At 40.3% G+C, this 24327-nt stretch overlaps 1 protein-coding gene across 3 annotated transcripts; it reads right to left on the bottom strand.

Moving 5' to 3' along the window:
- Positions 1–1793: 1793 nt before the first annotated feature.
- Positions 1794–23411, bottom strand: CENPH (centromere protein H). Of its 3 annotated transcripts, none has more exons than XM_079917972.1 (9): positions 23218–23411; positions 21439–21494; positions 14011–14059; positions 13539–13613; positions 11158–11214; positions 7846–7909; positions 7465–7516; positions 5267–5433; positions 1794–3401 (listed from the first exon to the last, which is right to left on the bottom strand). In XM_079917972.1, the coding sequence occupies exons 1-9, from the start codon at positions 23340–23342 to the stop codon at positions 3306–3308; spliced, it is 741 nt and encodes a 246-aa protein (XP_079774098.1). In that variant the 5' UTR covers positions 23343–23411; the 3' UTR covers positions 1794–3305. The 3 variants fall into 3 exon arrangements, with proteins under 3 accessions (XP_079774098.1, XP_079774099.1, XP_079774100.1); XM_079917973.1 differs by having other exon boundaries at positions 5267–5430; XM_079917974.1 differs by lacking the exon at positions 11158–11214.
- Between the last annotated feature and the right edge of the window lie 916 nt (positions 23412–24327).

Below are 24327 nucleotides of genomic sequence, written 5' to 3'. Positions count from 1 at the left end.
CCTAACCTTAAATGTGCTCAGAACACTTAACGTTAACCTACAGTTGGGCAAAATCATCTAACACAGCCTATTTTATAATAAAGTGTTGAAAATGTCATGTAACTTATTGACTACTGTACTGAAAGTGAAAAACAGAATGGTTTAAGTATACTGGTTGTTTGCCTCTGTGACTGTGTGGCTGACAGATGTGGCTCGCTGCTGCGGCCCAGCATCATGAGAGTAGTGTTAGCCCAGGAAAAGATCAAAGTTCAAAATTCAAAGTTTGGTCTCTACTAAATGCACATAGCTTTTGCACCATCAGAGTTGAAATATCCTAAGCTGAACCATCATAAGCAGGAGACCAGCGTATGCTATTGTAGAGGGAAAGCAGCCATAGATAATATGTAAACCTATGGGTGTGGCTTTGTTCCAATAAAACTTTATTTATAAAACCAGTCAGCTGGTAAATCATAGTTTGACATGACGAAACAACCAACCAAACAACCATCACCACCACCACCATTTTTAAGAAAAATGTATTAGCAAAAGCACCACTAGCCTGGATTTTAAAAGACTGTGACTGTTTGAGATGTAAAAAGATATTTGGGTCCCCAACTAAGAAAGCTGTTCAGATGGGCATAATCTCTAATGCCCTCTTCAGATATGGCCAAAGTTAGTAATGGATAGGGAGAACCTCCCAAAGGGTAGAATGAACCACAGATAAAGAACTGCTTCCAGAGAGCCAAACAAAGGTGTCCCCTGTCCCCTAGGAAAGGGCACCTCCTATCACTTGCCAAGCAATATTTCAGAATTGCTACAGTCCTCCTCCACTATTGTTTGCTGGCTGTATGAAGCAGTATAGCTTGTCTTTTCAGTTCATAGGTCTCCAGATCAGGAAGAGCTACATCTGAAATAATGTGAAGACTCTTCGAACTGGTATGACTAGATGACATTGTTAGCTTACCTTCTTTGGGGAGAGGTGCATCTTTTACATGCAAAAGGGAAGTTAATATTTAAGACCAAGGTAGCAGGCTGTGGTACACTATATTCTTTTCAGCAAATATCCATTTGGTTTCCCCAGCACTTCCCTGCTGTGAGAGTATACTTTCGTGCCCCAGTGATGTTGAGCTTGAGTGGAACCTGGGTGGAAATAATGTATACCTGTTCCAAGTAGAAACGAAATGTGCTTGTATAATTTGACTTGGCCTCATAAGCCATGAGCATGTGTTTCAGATAGTGGCTGCACGCTCAGCCTGGGTCCTAGAATGATCATCCAAACCATGGATCCAACAGAGAATATGTTTCTTATAAGCCACTGAGATTTGAGGTTTTTCAGCAGGATTTCCAAGAAAGCTAACTAATACAATTTCTCCCTCAGAGCTGGGCTGTAAGAGGGAGCACACAACAGGACAATAAAATCTTAGGAAAATGCAGAAAGTTTTTCTGAGGATGGTGGTAACCCTTTGAGTTGGGATTCACTAATAAAGCATGCATCTATGATTTATTTAATGCTGTATCTTTGGATCAGGAAGGTATTTTCCAGAATGTTTTTCTATGAGAAAAATATAACTTCTTTTATAATTCATGTGGACCATTTCCAAGAATACACTGTGGCAAAAAGAGTAACTACACATAAGATTTAAAAAACTAGGGCTTCCCTGGTGGCGCAGTGGTTTAGAGTCCACCTGCCGATGCAGGGGACACAGGTTCGTGCCCCGGTCCTGGAAGATCCCACATGCCGCGGAGCGGCTAGGCCCGTGAACCATGGCCGCTGAGCCTGCGCGTCTGGAGCCTGTGCTCCGCAACGGGACAGGCCACAACGGTGAGAGGCCCGCGTACCACAAAAAAAAAGAAAAAAAAAAAAATTTAAAAAACTACACATAAATTATGATTTATCAAAACAAATGAAGCAAAACTATAAATATTCCAAAGAAAAGTTTCTAGAATTCAAATCTCTTTATTTTTGTTACTGATCTAAAGAACAGATTTCAAATGCTATTACCACTGCAGTGCATCTTTTCCAGTTTAAATTCCTTCTTTTTCTTTTTAAACGTCATTATGTCTTTTTCAACTAGAGCAATTTTTTAAAAATATTTATTTATTTATTTATTTGGTTGTGCCAGGTCTTAGTTGAGGCAGGTGGGCTCCTTAGTTGCAGCGCACCGGCTCCTTAGTTCTGGCTTGCCGGCTCCTTAGTTGCAGCATGCAAACTGTTAGTTGAGGCATGCATGTGGGATCTAGTTCCCTGAGCAGGGATCCCTTAAAGTCCATCTTAAAAGAATGTTGAAAACACTACATTGTCTATAAAAATTATCAACAGCTCCAAATTAATAAAGAGCTCAAATTAGTTTTCCAAAACTGGAATTGGATTCTATAAAAGGTGGCAAGTTCTATTTTTTAATAAGATAGAATAATATTTATTCTTTTTATTTTTTAACTTATAAAAGTAATGCACAATAAACATAAAAATACAAAAGAAAAAAGTCACAAATTTTCTATAATAACCACAACTGTTAACATTGTGAATATGTTTTTCTTTTTCTTTCTTTTTCATGATTGAGGTGCTTTATTTGGGTGTCTGTTTAAAAATGCATAAGGGGGAGTGAGAGAACTGGGGAAATGGTGGTCAAAGGGTACAAACTTGCAGTTAGAAGATGAATAAATTTTGGAGATCTAATGTACAGCACTGTGATTCTAGTTAACAATACTATATTACATACTTCAAAGTTACTAAGAGGGTAATCTTAAATATTCTCACCATGATAAAGAAATGATAATTATGTAACATGATGGAGGTGTTAGCTAATGCCATGGTGGTCAAATCAACATGTTGTACATCTTAAACTTACACAATGTTATATATCAATTATATCGCAAATTTTTTTTAAAAAGGCAAAAGAAAATCTCTAGTGAGACAGAACTAAAATGAGATTTATTTGAATAAAATACAATTGACAGTTGAAAAAAATAAAGATGTGGATATGCTTTTCTAAATTTCCAATATTTTGGTTGACAAACAAATACAGAGAAGTATTCCAAATGAGAGTTGGGACTTACAGGAATGTTGTAAAAAAAAAAGTCCACATTCAGTGGAAAGCTGGACTAGATATCTTTTGGGACACTTCCAAGGCTAACATTTTCAGATTCTTTTAGATTATGCCAGTCACTTTATCATATTTAAAGCAGTAAATTCCATGTACCACTGTTAAGCTAAAAAAAAATTGCAGTATTAGAACAGTTCCAAAAACACTGAAAAGCATTTCACTTGAAATTTGCAATTTAAATGACATTAAAGACAGAAACAAAAATACGTCAAAACAGAATTCTTATTGGATCATGGTGAGATTCTTCTCAAGCTGCAGAACAGTTTCCTTAAGGGCAGAATCCTCTGCCCAGTTGGCTTTACTCCCCAAAATGAGGTTCTGTAATTAAGAAAAAAAATTTTTAAATTAATGTTCTAAGTACTCTTAAAAATTTATCAAGATTTTTAAAAAATCCTCAGAACTTCCCTGGTGGCGCAGTGGTTAAGAATCCACCTGCCAATGCAGGGGACACGGGTTTGAGCCCTGGTCCGGGAAGATCCCACATGCCATGGAGCAACTAAGCCTGTGCACCTTAACTACTGAGCCTGCGCTCTAGAGCCCGCGAGCCACAACTACTGAGCCTGCAAGCCACAGCCACTGAGCCCGTGTGCTGCAACTACTGAGCCTGCGCGCCTAGAGCCCATGCTCCGCAACAAGAGAAACCCCTGCAATGAGAAGCCTGCGCACCACAATGAAGAGCAGCCCCCGCGCACCACAACTAGAGAAAAGCCCGCGCACAGCAACGAAGACCCAATGTAGCCAAAAATAATAAATTAAATAAAGTAAAGAGGGACTTCCCTGGTGGTCCAGTGGCTAAGACTCCATGCTCCCAATACCGGGGGCCCGGGATTGATCCCTGGTCAGGGAACTAGATCCCACATGCCGCAACTGAGAGTTCGCATGCCACAACTAAAGATCCTGCACGCAGCAATGAAGATCCCAGTACAGCCAAATAAATAAATATTAAAAAAAAAAAAAAAAGTAAAGAAAAACCTCCAGGCTAAATGAACACATAAAATTTAAAAACTGACATAATGGGGACTTCCCTGGTGGCGCAGTGGTTAAGAATCTGTCTGCCAATGCAGGGGACAAGGGTTCGATCCCTGGTCCGGGAAGATCCCACATGCCGTGGAGGAACTAAGCCCCTGCACACCAACTACTGAGCCTGTGTGCCACAACTACTGAAGCTCCTGCGCCTAGAGCCCGTGCTCTGCAACAAGAGAAGACATTGCAATGAGAAGCCCAAGCACCACAACAAAGAGTAGCCCCTGCTCGCCAGAACTAGAGAAAGCCTGTGTGCAGCAAAGAAGACCCAACACAGCCAAAAAATAAATAAATAAACTTAAAAAATAAAAAAAACCCTGACATGACAATAACTACCAATATTCATTGAGAATTTGCTTCAAGCAGACACTATGCTAAACAGATTAACATGAATTATCACCTTTAGTTCTAATAACCACTCTTCCTACACAAGGAAACTAATGCTTAGAAAAGTTATATAATTTCCTCAAGGTCAGCAACTTTTTTTAAAAAATTTATTTATTTTCATTTATTTATTTGTGTGCAGGCTTTTTCTAGTTGCAGTGAGCGGGGGCCACTCTTTGTTGCGGTGCGTGGGCTTCTCATTGCGGTGGCTTCTCTTTTTGCAGAGCATGGGCTCTAGGCACGTGGGCTTCAGTAGTTGTGGCATGCAGGCTCAGTAGTTGTAGCGCAAGGGCTTATTTGCTCCATGGCATGTGGGATCTTCCCAGACTGGGGATCGAACCGTGTCCCCTGCATTGGCAGGCGGATTCTTAACCACTGTGCAACCAGGGAAGTCCCTCAGCAACTATTAAGTAGCTGGTAGGATCTTAACTCTAGATTCCCATCACCTGCATCCATGTTTTCCCCACTTCCCAACTTGAAGTCTAATGTTCTCCGTCGTTATACCATTCTGCCTCCACAGAGCTGCTGACATCATTTCCATTTATAAATGCCTAAGGTCTAACTATAACAAAAAACCAAAGCCTTAAATGCTAAACACATAAATTCAAGATATATGTAAACAGCTTGATATTCAGTACTGAATTATTTAGTAAGACCAAAAACTAAATGAAAAAAAAAAAGGAAAAGAAAACTAAATGAAAATAAGCCTGAAAGTAATAGAACCATTCACTTTTGAAAAGTTCTTTACCCCGCTTCCTATTTTATAAAAATATTACCTGGAACACATGTTGAATAACTGTAGTAATCTGTATCTCCATCTCCAGGTTTTGTTGTATGGTCTTTATCTTCCCCGAATTTTCCATACTACCCAAATCATCTTTCTGTTTGTTCTTTTCAGTCTGTATTTCGAAAAGCTTCCTTTCTGAAGCTTGTTTTAACTCTATTGGGTTAAAAATAAAACCATATACTATATATGATAACTCCTATAAACAAGAATCTTGAAAACTTATGAAGCAGAACAGTTACTGATTATTTCAGTCAAGAGAAAATTTTTAATAAGCAGCATTTTAGGCTGCAGTTCCATTTTGATCTGAAAATGATTTCTCTGGTGCAAAACACCAATATTTTAATTTCATACTTAGTATGTCCTCTGTGAGATGTTCAAGGTATGTATGTATGACAATGATACTGTCTACAAATGTTTGCTGTGGCATCATGTCAAAGAGGACTTACTCCGGGTTGCCAAAAGAATAGCAGGAGATATATGTAAGGAAATACTTTCCCCCCCTTTATTTACAAAAATTACAACATCAACAAGATGAATTTTCAAGGAAAGGTAAGATTCCCTTCTCCAGGGATAAATACCATCAACCATTTTTTTTTGTTGTTCCTGAAATGTTCTGAGAACTAAACTAGAAATCTTCCTGGTAAACCCATCTTAAGTTGAAAATATTCTAAGTCAAAAATGCACTTAGTACACCTAATCTACCAAACATCACAGCTTAACTTAGCCTACCTTAAACATGCTCAGAACACTTACATTAGCCTGCAAATGGGCAAAATCATCTAACACAAAGCCTGTTTTATAACAATGTGTTAAATATCTCATGTAATTTATTGAATACTGTACTGAAGGTGAAAAACATAATAGTTGTAAGTGTATTGGTTGTTTACCCTTATGATCACGTGGCTGATAGGAGCTGGGGCTCGATGTTGCTGCCCAGCATCACAATGGAGTATGTTACTAGCCCAGGAAAAGAGCAAAATTCAAAATCTGAATTCAGTTTCTACTAAATGCATATCATCATAAAGTCAAAAAATCATTAAGTCGAAACATCATAAGCTGGGGACAGATAGTATTTGAAAACATAAATGGGTGTATCTCAGGAGCTTGGTTCCTTGACAGGAATGCAATGGAAAAAAAGCCAAAGGGTGATTAGATCAGATGACCAGGACTACTTCTAATCCTGAGATTACTTACAAAAAGGCAAATCTACATAATATTTTAAAATAATAAATCATGCCTATACTGTTAAATGAAAAAAGCAGTTTACAACACAGAATAAAATTATGCCAATTTTATTTTATAAATAAGAAGCATTGAAGATCGATTATCTCTTGATAAAATTAAAAATTTAACTTCCTATGTATGTTTTTCTGTTTCTAAATTCTTTATAGAGAATATGTGTTACTTCTGAAATACATTTCAATAAAACATTTCAATGCAAAAAGCCATCTCATGTTCATTAAGTTAAAAAGCTGTAGAACCATATGCATCAAGTGATCATTTAAAAATTATGTTTAGGGGGCTTACTTGGTGGCACAGTGGTTAAGAATCTGCCTGCCAATGCAGGGGACACGGGTTCGAGCCCTGTTCTGGGAAGATCCCACATGCCGCGGAGCAGCTAAGCCCGTGCACCACAACTATTGAGGCTGCGCTCTAGAGCCCAAGAGCCACAACTACTGAGCCCACATGCTGCAACCACTGAAGCCTGTGCGCCTAGAGCCCGTGCTTCACAACAAGAGAAGCCACCGCAATGAGAAGCCGGCGCCCCGCAACTAGAGAAAGCCCGAGCGCAGCAACAAAGACTCAACGCAGCCAAAAATAAAATAAAATAAATAAATTTGAAAAAAATTATGTTTATTTAAATACATTTATATGGGTGTGGAAAAAGGCCTGGAATGATGTACTCCTAACTGTGGTCACACAGGATGGAGGTATGGCTTTCACATTATACTTTTTTGTATTATTTGATATTCCTTCCCCCACTGAGAATATCTTAATTTTTGTGACTTAAAGTTCTAAAACAACAAATCAAGCAAAATCCATTTTATATACTACTTTTTAAATTGCTATGTCCAAAATTTTAAGGAAATTAAAAAATTTTTCAGTGATTGAGAGATCTGGCCTTATCAATCTTCATATTAAGTGAAAATGTGTTCTCCAAAAAAAAAAAAAAAGTGTTCTACATACGCAATCTCTTCTTTCTAACATCAAGCAATTTGTCTTCCAAGTCCCGGGTTTCCTGTTATTAGAAATACAAAGATTAAGGCACATAACCTAAGAACACACCTATAATATTTAAATCACTGAATTTATCTATTCATATTTTCTAGAGCTCCAGTTTTCAATTCCTCTGTTTCCACACAACAAAAGGGAAAGGAAAAGTAGCTTAAATGATAAGTAGATAATTAGTCAGAAATAATGGAATTATGGAAAAGAGAGAAAATTTAAGGACAGTGAATTCCAACCCTATCAGTCTCTTTGGGCAATCCTATTTAGTCACATACAGTTACCAGCAAGAACGTTACTGAAATCATGAGAATGCATAAGCAGCTTTATATTTAAAGTTACCTGCTGTGATTTCATTACTGATTTATTTAGACTTAGTATTTGTTTCATGTTATCCATGAGCACACTGAAAAGGAATCAAAAATATGATTAACAGTTAAAAAAACTCAATTAAGAAATCAGTTAGTATATATTTACTTTCATTATATTCACTGTACACTTCAATAGAAAATCATTGTTTAACAAAATAAGTCTGGAAAAATTTGATGTAAACTAAATTTCTGTTTAGAATTAGAGATGCATTTCCCTAGAAAAATTTTTGCTCACAGACAACAAAGAATATCAAATAACATTTCTTTTGTTTTTTCTCTTGGCTTCACTGCACGGCATGTGGGATCTTAGCTCCCCGACCAGGGATCAAACCGGTGCCCCCTGCAGTGGAAGCTCGGAGTCTTAACCACTGGACCGCCAGGGAATTCCCCAGGAACATTTCTAAAAATCTCATATTTAGGGGGAAAAAACCCTAACAGCTTGCTAATACATAGCTTTTTTTTTGGAAACAGACTTTAGTTTTTAGACAAGTTTTAGGTTCAAAGCAGAACCGAGTGGAAGGGAAGCCCATGTACACGCTGCCCCCACGCTTGCACAGCCTCCCCCGCAGCAGAGCGATCCATTTGTTACAAATGATGAACCTACACTGACGCATCATTATCATCCAGAGGCCATGGTTTACATTAGGGTTAGGGTTCACTCTTGGTGTTGTACATGCTATGAGTTGACAAATGTATAATGACACGTATCTACCATTATCATATCATACAGAATAGTTTCAGTGAATAAAGTGCTTTTATCCCCATTTCTCCAACAAGTATTTCATTTTTTTTTTATAATTAGTTTATTTATTTATTTTTGGTTGTGCTGGGTCTTTGTTGCTGCGCACGGGCTTTTTCTCTAGTTGCGGGGAGCAAGGGCTCTAGGTGTGTGGGCTCAGTAGTTGTGGTGTATGGGCTTAGTTGCTCTATGGCATGTGGCATCTTCCTGGACCAGGGCTCGAACCCGTGTCCCCTGCATTGGCAGGCGGATTCTCAACCACTGCGCCACCAGGGAAGCCCCTCCAACAAGTATTTCTGAGTGACTACTACATGGCAAGACTATGCCAGGCACCAGGAATATAAAACAGAGTAAAACATAGTACGTGTTTTCAAAGAGGAAAGAATCTTATGGGGGAAAAAATAAATCCACAACCATCATATGGTTTCATTACAACCAGTAATGGATATGAACCCTTCTAAGAGCTGTGCAAAGGGTGGAACGAGGGAAATCCTTGAGTCTTAAAAGATGTAAAGTATAGTTGAACCTTGAACAATGCAGGTGGGGTGAGTGGTTAGGGACACCAACCATCCCACACAGTCAAGAGCACTGCTATCTCTGCCTCAAAAACAAAGGAATTAAATGACTCACCCAAGGGAAGAAAGCTGAAACAGTTTGGATCAAACCCTAGTTCTTCTGATTCCACATACTGTGACCTCTAACTAAACACAAATCTTCCCCCATACTTAGTTAACTTAAAGATCTGTAAAATGAAAATACAGGTGCCATATTTATTGAAAAAAACCCCAAACAACCTGCATATAAGTGGACTTGGGCAGTTGAATCCCAGGTTGTTCAATGCTCAAGTGTAATTATGAAGATTACCTAGATCAAGCAGTTTAGTACGGCTGGAGTAAAAGGGTGGAAATAAGACTGGATGAGAATAGTGGTTCTCATATTTCAGAGTGCCACATCCCCTTGGGAGGCTCGTTAAATGTGGATTGCCAGCTCCCTATCTTCAGAGATTCTGAGTCAGCAGGTTTGGGATGGGACCAGCAATGTTACCATTGTGAAAATACTAATTATCCTGATAATCAGCCAGGCGTGAGAAACACTGTAGAAGTTTACCTGGGAGGCTGAAAACGGGGACTATTTGCACAGACCTGAGAGCTGAACTCATTTTCTGCTAGTTACAGCTATACGTGGTTGTAAACTTTAAGACAGGCTAAAGGCGCTGCCTCAGCCTACCTGGCCATTGTGCTGTCTTTGGTGTCAATGCGATGAATCTATCCTGCACTCCTTTACAAGAATGTTTTAAGCTCTCCTTTCGTGGGGGAGCAATATTTAGAGAGTTCAAATTCAGATTTTAGGATTTATGTAGTCCTGGAGTTAAATGGAATATGGGAGGAATGGGTATCAGTCAGGGCTAAGACATCCAGATAGAGAAAGTGCCAGATCCATCTCGGTACTTTTCCTGTGCCAACAGTGGGGTGGTGGTGGTGGTGGTATTTTATCACAAGATTAGAGCTTTGGGAGATAAAATCACAGGTAAGGCCCCGGTGGCCAGGCACTTAGGATCAGATTACAGATGACCTTGATTGCCCGGCCAATTACTGAACCTACACAAGATCATTTCTGCCAATACAAAAATGAGGAGTATATTTCCTATCTCACTGAGTTGTTGTTGGCTTAAATGAGATAGCATTGCTCCTGCTTTACAGTAAATCCCAAATGAAAGTTAACTTTCAAAACCTTCCTTCCGGGGCTTCCCTGATGGCACAGTGGTTGAGAATCCGCCTGCCAATGCAAGGAACACGGTTTCGAGCCCTGGTCCAGGAAGATCCCACATGTCGTGGAGCAACTAAGCCCGTGCACCACAACTACTGAGCTTGCGCTCTAGAGACTGCGTGTCACAACTACTGAAGCCTAGAGCACGTGCTCCGCAACGAGAAGCCACTGCAATGAGAAGCCCGCACACAGCAACAAAGAGTAGCCCCCGCTCACCGCAACTAGAGAAAGCCCGTGCACAGCAACAAAGACCCAACACAGCCAAAAATAAATAAATTTATTAAAAACAAAAACAATCTTCCTTCAAAATTCTCAGATTGGGGACTTCCCTGGTGGTCCAGTGGTTAAGACTCCACATTCCCAATGCAGGGGGCCTGGGTTTGATCCCTGGTCAGGGAACTAAACCCCGCATGCCGCAACTAAGACCTGGTGCAGCCAAATAAATAAATATTAAAAAAAAAAATCCCCCCCCCCAAAAAAAATCCCATATTGTATAGGTAAAACCTCCATTGCTTCTTAGGGTCCCGATCCATATGAAACAAAATGTCAACAGGACTATAAAAGTTGTAGTGATGAGAAGGGCCCACAGAAATTCTGTCATGTTTCTTTTTTTTTTTTTTGTCATGTTTCTTATTCCCCAGATAAAGGTGGTCGGCAGTGACAGGTAATTAAAAAAAAAAAAAATTCACAGAACTAGTCATTATGCGGATCTCCCTTATTCCCATCCTTGCCAAATCCAGAAAAAATAAAATAAAACAAACAAACAAAAAAACATACCTAGTCTTGGTGTTAATTTTCTCCATGTGTTTTTTAAGTGCACTTGAAAGCTGCATCCTATAGAGGAAAAAAGCTTCCATTATAAAACATGGTTAACATTTAGGGTACACTGAAAAAGAAAATTTAAAAATACGACAAGGTAAAGATTGATTTCTCTTTAAATATAACATAAAACAAAAGTAGGTTTTTAAACAGTATCATATGGGAAATACTTTGATAAGTAAGTTATAGAAATATGAAGGAACAACAATATGGATGCGGCTGTTTCATGCAGTTGTGCATATGGCCAGAGAGGGGGGCTGAGCAGACCTGGCACCCAGCCTGAACTTGCTCTCCAAGCCGTCCACCTTGGTGCGGGACTGCGAGGAAGCATTAAGGCACTACAAAATGTAATGTACAACACAATAAACATGTTTAACACTGCTGTAAGTTATATGTGCAAGTTGTTAAGAGAATAAATCCTAAGAGTTCTCACCACAAGAAAATAATTTTTTTTGCTATTTCTTTAATTTTGTATCTATATGAGATGATGTTCATTAAACCTAATGTGATAATCATTTCAGGATGCATGTAAGTCAAAACATTATGCTGCACACCTTAAACTTATACAGTGCTGTATATCAATTATATCTCAATAAAACTGGAAGAAAAAAAAAGGTACTACAGAGATCAACAGGGGCCCAAAATGTGTAGAGTTAGGGAATACAAAACCATACTTGACTGTGAACTTTACAATGTGTCTATGTAAAAGCAAGCACTGTAATTTATTTTTAAATTCAAATAGCTAATAAATAATAATAAAAAGGCAATCAGGGGCTTCCCTGGTGACGTAGTGGTTAAGAATCCACCTGCCAATGCAGGGGACACGGGTTCGAGCCCTGGTCCGGGAAGACCCCACATGCCACGGAACAACTAAGCCCGCGCACCACAACTACTGACCCTGCGCTCTAGAGCCCGAGAGCCACAATCACTGAGACTGTGTGCCACAACTACTGAAGCCCACACACCTAGAGCCTGTGCTCCACAACAAGAGAAGCCACTGCAATGAGAAACCCATGCACTGCAAAGAAAAGTAGCCCCTGCTCGCCGCAGCTAGAGAAAGCCTGTGCACAGCAATGAAGACCCAAAGCAGCCAAAAATAAATTAAAAAAAAAAAAAGGCAATCAGCTCAGCAATATTAGTCATTTCATTAAAGGGGGATATCTTAATAGCTCTGAAGCCACCTTAGTTAAAAAGTATGATCTATATAATGAGCCAGAATATGAAATGAGGGAAAAAAGTTCACTGCTAGAAGCAATTAAAAGAGATTTAATTACTTTTCAATTAAATGTAAATAAATTCATCTGGGACGGCCAGAAATACAAGGAAAAAAGTGTTAAGAGTCATTCACTTAATTGAGATTATTAATTCAGATCATAAGTCTATAATAGAGACCACTGTCTTATTAACAACTGTATGCCAGCTCCAGCACAAAGCTTACGACACAGGAAGCACTCAAATATTTGTTGAATGAATTTTAAAATATATATGCAAAGCCTAAAATTAAAAATATATTTAAACTCACTGACAATTCTTTTACTCAATTAAGAGTTACTGGAATAGGGGACTTCCCTGGTGGTCCAGTGGTTAAGAATCCACCTTCCAATGCAGACGACACAGGTTCAATCCCTGGTCAGGGAACTAAGATCCCATATGCCACGGGACAACTAAGCCCTTGAGCCACAACTACTGAGCACACAAGCCACAACTAGAGAGCCTGCATGCCGCAACTGTTGAGCTTGAGCGCCAAAACTAGAGAGAAGCCCAGGCACCGCATGAAGATCACGCGTCCCCCAACTAAGACCCGATGCAGCCAAAAAGTAAAATAAATAAACAAATATTAAAAAAAAAGTTACTGGAGTAAATGAATCCATATAATCATTTCAAACACAGAATGAGATTTAACCTCACACTTTAATTGTCTTGACTGACATTTCCTTATTAACCCTATCTTATGTAACTTCTTCAAATGAAGACATTAATGAATGACGTAACTTTTCTCTCAGGGCTCAAAATTTGTGGGACCATTATCTAAACATCATTTTGATTGATTACTTCAGACTAGTTAAAATATCCCCTGCACCTTGAGTCATACCCATTTTGCATACTTAAAAGTTAATAATTGGGCTTCCCTGGTGGCGCAGTGGTTGAGAGTCCGCCTGCTGATGCAGGGCACGCGGGTTCGTGCCCCAGTCCAGGAAGATCCCACATGCTGCGGAGCGGCTGGGCCCATAAGCCATGGCCACTGAGCCTGCACGTATGGAGCCTGTGCTCCGCAATAGGAGAGGCCACAACAGTGAGACGCCCGCATACCACACACACACACAAAAGGTAATAATTACCTGTCTAATGCAAGCTTTTTCATTTCAAAAGCAATTTTTGCCTCTTCAATTTCTTTTTCCAGTTCTTCAATTTTACTGCCAAAGAAGCATGAACAAAAGAATTTCAGCAATATCAGAAAAAGTAACTACTTGAAGAAAGGTATAAAGTAAATCTTTGAAGAAAGTAAAATGCCTGTTCTCTAAATAAAAGTATTCTACAGGCTCCCAACATCTATGCATTTACAGATTTGGTAAACTGATTCCTGCTATGATACTTCGCTAAGTATCTTGTTAAGGTGTGGAGGATGCCAAAAGTGTTAATATGATCACTCATGTGCATGTAAGTCTACATCCCACATCAACAACTTCTCAATATGTGCATGACAAATTACTTGGAAAAAAAAAGGAAAGGAAAAAGAAAGACAATATTATAAGGTGGATAATATTATTAAATATGTAAAAACCACAACTAAAATTTTAAAATATGACCTACGCTTCAATTTGCTTTTCCTGCATGATTTGTTCTGGAGTTTTTTCTTCATCTACAAATAAATAAATTTTTGACGTTAGTAGTATTTTATTAAAGCATTGTCCAAAAGAAATATAATGTAAGCCACAAATGCAAACCAAATATGTAATTTTTAATTTCATTTCCACACTACAAAAGAAACAAATGAAATTAATTTTAATATAGCTTATTAAACCCAACAGATCCAAAATATTATCATTTCAACAAGTAATCAATTTCTAATTACTACTGAAATATTTCACATTCTTTTCTTCTGTGCATATTTTACATTTACAGTCCATCTCAATGAGGACTAACCACATTTCAAGTGTTCAACAGTCACATGGAGCTAATGTCTATCACATCGGACAGCAGTTATGGAATGATAGAAAAAGAGTAAAAAATGAACAAGATCACAGGGCTTCCCTGGTGGCGCAGTGGTTGAGAGTCCGCCTGCCGATGCAGGGGACACGGGTTCGCGCCCCGGTCCAGGAAGATCCCACATGCCACAGAGCGGCTAGGCCCGTGAGCCATGGCCGCTGAGCCTGCGCTCCGCAACGGGAGAGGCCACAATGGGAGAGGCCCGTGTACCGCAAAAAAAAAAACAAAAAACAAAAAACAAAAAACAAGATCAATGTAAAAAAAAAACTGTATGTCTATATTAGCAACAAACAATAGGAAATTAAACTTTAAAAATACATGTAAAATTGCACGCAAACACACAAAATACTTAAGGATAAATTTAACAAAATACATGTATGACCCCTACACTGAACACTACCAAATACTATAAGTTTATTTAATTTAATTTAATTAATTTATTTATTTGTTTCTGACTGTGTTGGGTCTTCATTGCTGCGTGTGGGCTTTCTCTAGTTGCGGCAAGCAGGGGCTATTCTTCGTTGTGGTGTGCGGGCTTCTCACTGCGGTGGCTTCTCTAGCTGTGGATCATGGGCTTTAGGCACACAGGCTTTAGTAGTTGTGGCTCGCGGGCTCTAGAGCACAGGCTCAGTAGTTGTGGTGCATGGGCTTAGTTGCTCCTTGGCCTGTGGGATCTTCCCAGATCAGGGCTTGAACCCGTGTCCCCTGCACTGGCAGGCGCATTCTTAACCACTGCGCCACCAGGGAAGACCCCATTACAAAATACTGAAATGGAAAGATAAACTATCTATATGTATTGGGAGAATCATTATCGCTAATATAACAATTTCACCCATACTGATCTATAGATCCCACTCAAATCCCAGTCAAATCTGTAGAAATTGACAAACTGATTTTAAATGCATATAGAAAAACAAAGGACCAAGAATAATCAAAGCAATTTTGACAAAGAATGTTGAAGGACTTACAAGAACTGATAATCAAGACTTACAATAAAGCTACAGTCATCCAAACAGCATGGTACCACTGTAAGGATAGACAAATACCTCAAAGGAACAGAAGAAAAAGTCCAGAAATAGACCTACACATATACAATGGATAAAGAAAAGTCTTTTCAACAGTGCTAGAAAAACTGGATTTCTATATGGAAAACAAATGAACCTTTATCCTTACTTAGCGCACACCATACACAAAAGTTACTCCAAAAGTAGCAGGATACAAAATTAATGCACAGAAATCTCTTGCATTCCTACACACGAATGATGAAAAATCTGAAAGAGAAATTAAGCAAACACTCCCATTTACCATTGCAACAAAAAGAGTAAAATACTTAGGAATAAACCTACCTAAGGAGACAAAAGACCTGTATGCAGAAAACTATAAGACACTGATGAAAGAAATTAAAGATGATACAAACAGATGCAGAGATATACCATGTTCTTGGATTGGAAGAATCAACATTGTGAAAATGACTCTACTACCCAAAGCAATCTATAAATTCAATGCAATCTCTATCAAACTACCAATGGTATTTTTCATAGAACTAGAACAAAAAAATTCACAATTTGTATGGAAATATAAAAGACCCCGAATAGCCAAAGCAATCTTGAGAAAGAAAAATGGAGCTGGAGGAATCAGGCTCGCTGACTTCAGACTATATGACAAAGCTACAGTAATCAAGACAGTATGGTACTGGCACAAAAACAGAAATATAGATCAATGGAACAGGATAGAAAGCCCAGAGATAAATCCACACACATATGGTCACCTTATTTTTGATAAAGGAGGCAAGAATATCCAATGGAGAAAAGACAGCCTCTTCAATAAGTGGTGCTGGGAAAACTGGACAGGTATATGCAAAAGTATGAGATTAGATCACTCCCTAACACCATATACAAAAATAAACTCAAAATGGATTAAAGACCTAAATGTAAGGCCAGACACTATAAAACTCTTAGAGGAAAACATAGGCAGAACACTGTGACATAAGTCACAGCAAGATCCTTTTTGACCCACCTCCTAGAGAAATGGAAATAAAACCAAAAATAAACAAACGGGACCTAATGAAACTTAAAACCTTTTGCACAGCGAAGGAAACCATAAACAATACGAAAAGACAACCCTCAGAATGGGAGAAAATATTTGCAAACGAAGCAACTGACAAAGGATTAATCTCCAAAATATACAAGCAGCTCATGCAATTCAATATCAAAAAACCAAACAACCCACTCCAAAAATGGGCAGAAGACCTAAAGAGACATTTCTCCAAAGAAGATACACAGATTGCCAACAAACACATGAATGGATTCTCAACATCCTTTCATTAGAGAAATGCACTAATCATTAGAGAAATGCAAATCAAAACTATAATGAGGTATCACCTCACACCATTAAGAATGGCCATCATCAGAAAATCTACAAACAATAAATGCTGGAGAGGGTGTGGAGAAAAGGAAATCCTCTTGCACTGTTGGTGGGAATGTAAACTGATACAGCCACTATCGAGAACAGTATGGAGGTTCCTCAAATAACTAAAAACAGAGCTACCATAGGACCCAGCAATCACACTACTGGGCATATACCCTGAGAAAACCATAATTCAAAGAGTCATGTACCGCAATGTTCACTGTAGCTCTATTTACAATAACCAGGACGTGGAAGCAACCTAAGTGTCCATCGACAGATGAATGGATAAAGAAGATGTGGCACATATACACAATGGAATATTACTCAGCCATAAAAAGAAACGAAATTGAGTTATTTGTACAGAGTGAAATACATACAGAGTGAAATAAGTCAGAAAGAAAAAGACAAATATCGTATGCTAACACATATATATGGAATTTAAGAAGAGAAAAAAATGTCATGAAGAACCTAGGGGTAAGACAGGAATAAAGACACAGACCTACTGGAGAACGGACTTGAGGATATGGGGAGGGGGAAGGGTGAGCTGTGATAGGGCGAGAGAGAGTCATGGACATATACACACTAACAAACGTAAGGTAGATAGCTAGTGGGAAGCAGCCGCATGGCACAGGGACATCGGCCCGGTGCTTTGTGACCACCTGAAGGGGTGGGATAGGGAGGGTGGGAGGGAGGGAGACACAAGAGGGAAGAGATATGGGAACATATGTATATGTATAACTGATTCACTTTGTTGTAAAGCAGAAACTAACACACCATTGTAAAGCAATTATACCCCAATAAAGATGTTAAAAAAAAAAATGGGTAAGGATTTGAATGGATATTTCATAAAAGTAGATTTATACATCTACTTCATAAAAGTAGATGTATAAATTGCCAATAAGACATGAAAAGATAATCAACATTAGTTATTAGGGAAATGTAAATTAAAACCACACGAGATACTACTATATACTTACTAGAATGGCTAAAATTTAAAAAGACTGACAGGGGACTTCCCTGGTGGTGCAGTGGTTAAGAATCCACCTGCCAATGCAGGGGACACGGGTTCGATCCCTGGTCTGGGAAGATCCCACATGCCACGGGGCAACTAAGCCCGTGCGCCACAACTACTGAGCCCGCGTGCGACATCTACTGAAGCCCACACCCTAGAGCCTGTGCACTGCAACTACTGAGCCCGTGCTCCACAATAAGAGAAGCCACTGCAATGAGAAGCCCACACAGTGCAGTGAAGAGTAGCCCCTGCTCGCTGCAACTAGAGTAACCCGTGCACAGCAACGAAGACCCAACGCAGCCAAAAAATAAATTAATTAACTAAAAAAAAAATGGTGAGGGCTTCCCTGGTGGCGCAGTGGTTGAGAGTCCGCCTGCCGATGCAGGGGACACGGGTTCGTGCCCCGGTCCGGGAAGATCCCACATGCCATGGAGCGGCTGGTCCCGTGAGCCATGGCTGCTGAGCCTGCACATCCGGAGCCTGTGCTCCGCAACGGGAGAGGCCACAACAGTGAGAGGCCCATGTATGGCAAAAAAAAAAAGGTGAATTTTGTTACACGAATTAAATCACAAAAGGAAGATGTCAGAAACAAAAAAATACATACCATATAAATCCATTTACATCAAATTCTAGAACAGTACTGTCCAAACCACTGTTCTGTTCTGTGATGAATGAAATGCTTAATATCTGCACTGTCCAATATGGTAGCCACCAGCCACATTGTGGCTTCAGCATTTGATATGTGATTAGTGCAACAAAGAATTTTAAATTTTATTTGATTTTAATTAACTTAACTTTAAAAGGCCACCTGTAGCTAGTGACTACTGTATTGGACAGCACTACTCTAGAAGACAAATCTGTAGCAACAGAAATCAAATTGATGGTTGCTGGGGTCAGGGTGGGGACTGAGTGTGAAGTGGCACGGGCAGGTGTGACAGAAATGTTCTACGTCTTGATTGTGGTGGTAGTTACAGAGATGTATACATTTGTTAGAACTCACCAAATTGTACCCTTAAAATAGATGCACTTATTGTAAAAAAAATTTCTTCGTGCAATAAAGTCTCAGTTATATATATATATGTATATAGAGAGAGTGTGTGGGGGGGGGCGGGGTACGCGGGTCTCTCACTGCTGTGGCCTCTCCCGTTGTGGAGCACAGGCTCCGGACGTGCAGGCTCAGCGGCCATGGCTCATGGGCCCAGCCGCTCTGCGGCATGTGGGATCTACCCAGACCAGGGCACGAACCCATGTCCCCTGCATCGGCAGGCGGACTCTCAACCACTGCACCATCAGGCAAGCCCTCAGTAATATACTTTTTAATGGTAAAACACTAATCAATTTTAGACAAATATCTTCTCTCAAAGACTACAACCTAACTACTTATGGTTTGCTTCAAATCTGTCCTCTCCTTTAGTTGTAGAAATTCTAGAGTGTGGACTATTAAATCTACTCAAGTTTTCAGATGTCACAAGCCCTTAAAAATAAAATTATCTATACAAGGAAAACAAGAACTGCAGGAGGAGGCAGACTCTTTTATCACTTGGATTTTAGCTTTAAGGTCATCTTCTCGAAGAAGCCATCTCTGATTCCTCTGTCTAAAGTAGACACTCCCTCTTATCATACCAATATTTCCTTCATCACATTTACCTCACCTCATAATTATCTCACATGTTTCTTTGCTTACCTGTTTTGCTACATAGAATTTAAGCTCCATGAGGGTAAAGTCTGCCTTGTTCAACACCATATCTCCATCCCTAGCATCAATTCATTCAACTATGAGTGCAGGAATACTCATAGAGATAATTCTTCAGTGGTCCAAATTTTGAATAGCTTTTCCCTTATACCTCGACATCTAAGATCAAATATACATTTTTTTTTCTTTTCTTTTCTTTTTTTATGCGGTACGCGGGCCTCTTACTGTTGTGGCCTCTCCCGCTGCGGAGCACAGGCTCCAGATGCGCAGGCTCAGTGGCCATGGCTCACGGGCCAAGCCGCTCCGCGGCATGTGGGATCTTCCCGTACCGGGGCACGAACCCGTGTCCCCTGCATCGGCAGGCGGACTCTCAACCACTGCGCCACCAGGGAAGCCCTAAATATACTTTTTTATTATGTGGGCTCTCATGCCAGAAAAAGCATTAGGTATGTCGTACTTCTCATCTCTAAGGTAAACATAATTGGTTTAATACAAGGAACATGGGCTTTGGAAACAAGAACACCATTAATTCCTCCAGGGGAAGGGCAGGGACCTACTAACCATCTTTGAGTTAAGCATTTTTTAAATTGAAGTATAGTTGATTTACAATGTTGTATCAGTTTCAGGTATACAGCAAAGTGATTGAGTTTTACATATATATATATATATATATATACACATTTATATATATATTTTATATATGTAATAGATATTCTTTTTCAGGAGGTAAGCATTATCGATGTAACAAAAGGGATATGGCTTTGGAGGCAAGAAGGCCTGGTTCATATCCTAGTTCCTATAGTTACTAGTTACAGTAAGCAGAAAAGAGGCTGGGGGGCCCATTTTTTTAGGGTTTGGTTTGGTTTGGTTTGGTTTTTTGCAAAATATGACTTTAGAAACCCTGGAATGGAGATGGAAAACACACCAGAAATGCCTTCAGATCTATGGCCTTAAAGAGAGCTTGAGCAGAGCTCAAAAATTACCTAAGTTCAAACACGGATTCAGGGAAGTGATTAAGACATCTATGAGGTCCCTCGGCTTTTCCACAATTTTTTTTTTTTAAAGATTTATTTATTTATTTATTTATTTTGGAGGTGCCAGGCCTTAGTTGCGGCACATGAGATCTTCGTTGTGGCACGTGGGTTCTTTTAGTTGCGGCATGCGTGTGGGATCTAGTTCCCTGACCAGGGATTGAACCTGGGCCCCCTGAGCTGGGAGCGTAGAGTCTCATCCACTGGACCACCAGGGAAGTTCCTCCACAATTCCTGATTCCACCTAGTGTACTATTTGACTTTACTCTTTAAGCTTATTTCATAGGGAAAGAAAGAGTAACCAAAATCTATCTTTGTGACCCAAGGGCTTACAATAAATCAGGTGGCTATTAGGTGGTCATTACTTCAGGATGACTAAACCATCATTTTACTACTCTCTTGGTCCCTGAGATTTCTGGATTAATAATTTTAAAAGATAAATTTAAAACTTTTCTGTGTTTAGAATTGAAAATTTTTACTTACGCCTTTATGCCTCTTCTGCTCTCATGCCAATAATCCAGTGTTTCTCAAAGTATAGGTCTCAGATCACTTGCTTTACAATCATCTAATCTGCTAATTTAATGTTCAGGTTGTTGATGGTAGCAAGTTTTGTGATACCCTAAGCCCACAGGGATTTCCCAATTCTCTGATCAACAGAACTTAATTGTCCTGTATTGTTATTTACTTGTTTTATATACATTTCTTGAATTCCTAACTAGTTCTTTAGGGCCAGGGCAAGCCTGCTTTTTGCATTCTTACAGGGTATAGTACTGCATTATGCTGGCCCTCCCATTCCCTAAATAAATATATTTTTGTAAAATTGGTGTTTTCCCTGGAGTACTGTTCATCAACAAACTCACAAAACCTTATTTGAAAATGAAAATACTTACTTGCATCAACCATTGATTTATATTCCAAGAGTTGTTGTTTGGTCTGTGCTCTTACCCTGAAAACAGATAAAGAGAAGAAAGTTATATACTTATTGAGGTTTTACTCATTACTATATTATAAATCAACTCATCTTTTTGGCAAGTTGATGCAACAAAATGAGTATAAATAAATAGCATTAAAGTCTTCCATTTTGGCCTATTTTATTTAAAACAGGTATAAAGAATTTAAGGCCTCAGAAAAATACTCAAAATGAAATACAGTAGGAAAACAGCATCTGTGAGGAAAAGTTTAAAATTTGATTTTTAAATTTATTCTTAACAGGCCACACTGAAATGAGGCTTAAAGAGAAGGGCTACACAAAGAAATAGATCAAAACGAGTCAGGTGGACCTTTGTGAGAATAGTGTTTGGTAGCCAGGACCTCTTTTGGGCACTTCTTCCTAAGAGGAAAACACAACAAATAAGGGAATACGGGAAGGTAATACAGGGAAGCTATTCTTTCCAGGAGTTGATGAAGCCCATATATGCATTCAAGAAGGCCATGGGATACTCTAGCTGTGGACAGTGGCTAATACGGCCATCCAGAATTGACAATGGACTGCAGTAGCATTTTCCTATATGGCTCCAAGAACTCTGGATAGGGAATGACCAGATCCAAAGACTCACAGATAATATGAATGGGAATAGTTAAAGGCAAGAGCTCCGACCCGGTGTCTTCTAAACTTCTTCCTCTGATGTATATATTATAAAAGACTGTTGATAACTAAGTTCCCATCTCCCATCACTGTTGCCTATCCCTGTCCACAGGTCCCACAACTCACTGTCAGAGAGTCGGGTATATGGCCCAAAGACTGGGGTGAGACCTTGAGAGCATACAAAGAAGTTCATGAATCATGTGAGAATGGGTGAAAGCATGCCTCCATCTTTGAGAAGCCTTTGAAGGAGAGGATGGTGAGTCTTGGGAAATACAACTCTGTTTGACAGAGACTCTTCATAGTAAGCCGACCAGATCAAATCAGCTTGAACCTGCAGAGCAGCTCCTGGGCAAAGACATCTACATAATCATGAGAAAAAAAGTTGGTCCTGAGGTTGTGTTCCAATAAAACTTTACTTAAGGGGACTGAAATTTAATTTCACATAATTTTCACCTGCTATTAAATATTCTTGTGACTTCCCCCCCACCACCACCATTTAAACACATGAAAACTATCTTTAGCTCGAGAGGGTCACACAACAACAGAGTAGGATGGATAAGGCCAGGGCCACAGTTGCCCACTGGTGTAAAAGACTGATGTCCTTTCTCATCAAATCTTGCCCTAGCAACGTAGAGACGTTGCTTCCTGGTAGAAAATATAACAAATGAAGCTTCTGCATTGAAAAGGGCCATACCTACAACAGAAAAGGGCGGAGCCGCCTCCCTCCGAAGTTATCAGGGCTTCGATGCAGCCCACATAAGGGCTTGAAAATCGGGGTCCCAGGGCATGAGTGGGTAAGAAAGGAGGCGTTAATTACAGCTCAGTAGGCTCTAAGGGCCCTTTGCTAAACGCTGACTCCAGAATATCTCGTTTAATGCCCACAGCAACTCTGCTAGGAAGCTGTCATTTTTCTCTCCTTTGCCAAGATGAAGAAAGGGGCTTAAAGAGCTTAAGTGAATGATGCAGTCACACAGCCATTAAGCGACCGACGCTGAATTCGAACCCTGGACATTTCTAAGCAAAGCGGGGAGCTCCTGGCCACGACGCCCACTTGGTTCCCGCCCAGCCGGCCAGAGGGAACAACCTGAGCAGCAGGGCCATGCGGTCCTCGGGACGCGCCGCCTGGGCGCCGGCGACCTGCGGCGGCTCGCCTTCCCCTCTGGAGTCCGCGGCCTCGGCAGCGGCTTCCTCCTCGGACTGCGTCTCCATCCGCTGCGCGAAGTGCTACCACTCAGGACCGGAACACTCTGCCCTAGAAGGGACCGCTTTTCCCGCCACTAAATTGACACCGGAAGGGACCGCAGGGTCATCGCGCCGCCCCGCCCCTTCCGCCGTAGGGCACGCCCTTTCCGCCCCGGTCTCTGCTGGTTGCTGTCCCTTCTTTTACCATACCTGGACCAGGTACTAGTTAAAACCGTTACAAACCACTAGTGAAAGTTGGAAGCACTCTGATTTAGCGTCAGCTCTGTCGAGTGCTGGGCTAAGGGCTATATGCAGCAGCCGTTCGGGGGCACTCCCCGGCTCCTGGCACTGCGGCCTAGAGGGGAGAACCCCGACATCCCAGGTCTTTCAGCCTTGGAGCTGGGATAGCCGTTACTGACCTACCTTAGCATTCCCCTTCCATCCGCGGCCTTGGAAGATGGCTGTGCCCGGCAGGCTGGCAGAGATGAACACTGGAGGGTTAGGTAGACTTTTGCTCTGAGCTCATTAAGTCCAGGCCCCTCATTTGGCGGAGAAGAGTGGCCCAAGTTCAGAGATACCCACTTCCTCCCCACGAGGCAATGCAGACTTCCAGTTTGAAATTCAGCTGTCAGTAAGATTCGAACTCGTAACAGAGTTGGGTACCCCCAGTGTCAGTTTGATGATCCGGCAGATTACAGTTGAGCTTTCTTGGCTGAGCAGTGACCGGGCAACGCAGGACATAAATGCCTGACTGGTTTGTAGTTTTTCACAATGGTCAGTCGTGTAAGAGGAACAGTCTTTGCTGCACAAGCACAAGCAGCTCGGGCCTCTGAACAACAGAGCCGAGCATTCCCTTCTATAGCGAGTTGCCCCTGAGTTATACTTGTTCACACAATTCTCCCCTTTCTTCCTATTATCAAAGTAATTCAGCTCCTGGTAAAAGATTCGAAGGCACGGTCGGATGTAAAATGTCCGGTTCACCACTCCTACTGCCAAATTCCTGGAAGAACAT

Source organism: Stenella coeruleoalba (genome assembly GCF_951394435.1).
Source record: "Stenella coeruleoalba genome assembly, chromosome: 3".
Classification (NCBI taxonomy): Eukaryota; Metazoa; Chordata; class Mammalia; order Artiodactyla; family Delphinidae; genus Stenella; species Stenella coeruleoalba.
Note: the sequence above shows the minus strand (reverse complement) of the source record. Positions and strands in the feature narration are given on the sequence as shown.

Coding starts and splice junctions, on each gene's coding strand:
- CENPH (XM_079917972.1), bottom strand. CDS start 23,342: ATGGAGACGCAGTCCGAGGAGGAAGCCGCTGCCGAGGCCGCGGACTCC. Junction 11,215..13,538: donor AAAAAGCTTGCATTAGACAG/GTAATTATTACC, acceptor TTTCCTCTATAG/GATGCAGCTTTCAAGTGCAC. Junction 7,910..11,157: donor AAAATTAACACCAAGACTAG/GTATGTTTTTTT, acceptor ATTCCTTTTCAG/TGTGCTCATGGATAACATGA.